General features: G+C 48.2%; 1 protein-coding gene across 1 annotated transcript; it reads left to right on the top strand.

The window, feature by feature from the left end:
- Window positions 1-374: 374 nt before the first annotated feature.
- Window positions 375-656, top strand: Pmar_PMAR015885 (hypothetical protein; the record flags this gene model as incomplete). The annotated part of the gene is made up of 1 exon (XM_002775917.1): window positions 375-656. One exon carries the CDS (start codon window positions 375-377, stop codon window positions 654-656), a length of 282 nt encoding a protein of 93 aa, XP_002775963.1.
- Window positions 657-1393: the final 737 nt, after the last annotated feature.

Below are 1393 nucleotides of genomic sequence, written 5' to 3'. Positions count from 1 at the left end.
TTCGTGGGGAAGAGAAGTCTCGGAGGTCATCACAGGCCAACTGGCCAAAGGTGTTCCTCCCTGTACCAAAGACAAGACCAGTTACACCTAGGAATAACGTGTGTCGATCTCCGCATGCTACTGCCACAAGTCTAATACGACTTAGACTGCTCACCAATAAGGGTTGAGGCTCATCACGGAGAACACCGTGACCAAGCTGGCCCGAAGTGCCGCTACCAAATGTGTAGACTCTGCCGTCGAGCATGTATGCACTGTGTATGCTGCCGGCTGCTACTGATGATCGATTTTGGAGCCGCTCTAGCATGAGTCGTAGTCGTAGTATAGCATTAGCATCATGATCACTTCGATGTAGCTCTGCCCGAGCGATGTTGATAATGTCTAGTCGGCTGAAGGCAGGCTCGACCAGCATGTTGAAGAGCTCTATGGGTATAGATCGTGTGGCGAAGGAGCTCAACCTGCGATCGCTGCTTGTAATAGCAATAATGCTTATCGTGTCGAGGAAGGCCATGATGTGCCATAGTGTATCGACAGAGAGTATGGACAATGACGATGATGATGGCAGCACTGTGGCAGTCATGTTGGACCGCGACAGCTTTGTCAACGAACAGGCCCAAGCAGGTCAAAGAACTGAGACACTTTTTGTTACCCACGAGTAACGACAGCAAGCCCGAGACCTATCTTAGCATCCCAGCAAGCTGACTTAACGAACGCATTGTCCCAAGTCAGTGGTTACATCATAAACACGAAATCATTGCAGAGTGATATGTATTTATGTTGCACCCACAGCCGTTTCTCCATGGACACTTCAATATCAAGGGTTTGACGCAAGGCTATACACGTCGCTGAGTGCAAGTGCTAATAACTGCAGGTAATCAGGCCAATCACGGATGGCTTTAAAGAGAGAACTCCCAGCACGTACGAGTTCCCACAGTGGGGCCTGGTGCCAACAAGTCCACGAGTCTCAGGACCAGTAAAGCACTCAACCAGGGACATATCTGACATCGTACCATACACGCAATACATCGACTTGGCTTTGCTGATCAATAGCCTTTTCTTGTTCCCACCACTGATGAAGGGACCACTCCACGGTATCCAAAGCCGACATTCATATACCAACTCCAACTCTGAACTATCAACGCGACCCATACACTTAGTCAGAGAGGAAAGCATCACACGAGAATCGAATAGCGACAACGTACACGACTTACAACAGTAACAATGACTTCGTTTACGATGATAACGCTCAGGGCAATTTCGGGTGGAGGACCCTGTAGACTATGTGAAGATGATTAGTACCATAGTAATCAGAGAACAGATAACTGCTACTGCTAACATGAGGTACATCTAGAGACACAATTATTCACAGCGACCATTTGGCAGTCAACAGAGTATA

Source organism: Perkinsus marinus, assembly GCF_000006405.1.
Source record: "Perkinsus marinus ATCC 50983 genomic scaffold scf_1104296955256, whole genome shotgun sequence".
NCBI lineage: Eukaryota > Perkinsozoa > Perkinsida > Perkinsidae > Perkinsus > Perkinsus marinus.
The sequence above is the reverse complement of the archived record's forward strand: the minus strand, read 5'-3'. Positions and strand labels throughout refer to the sequence as shown.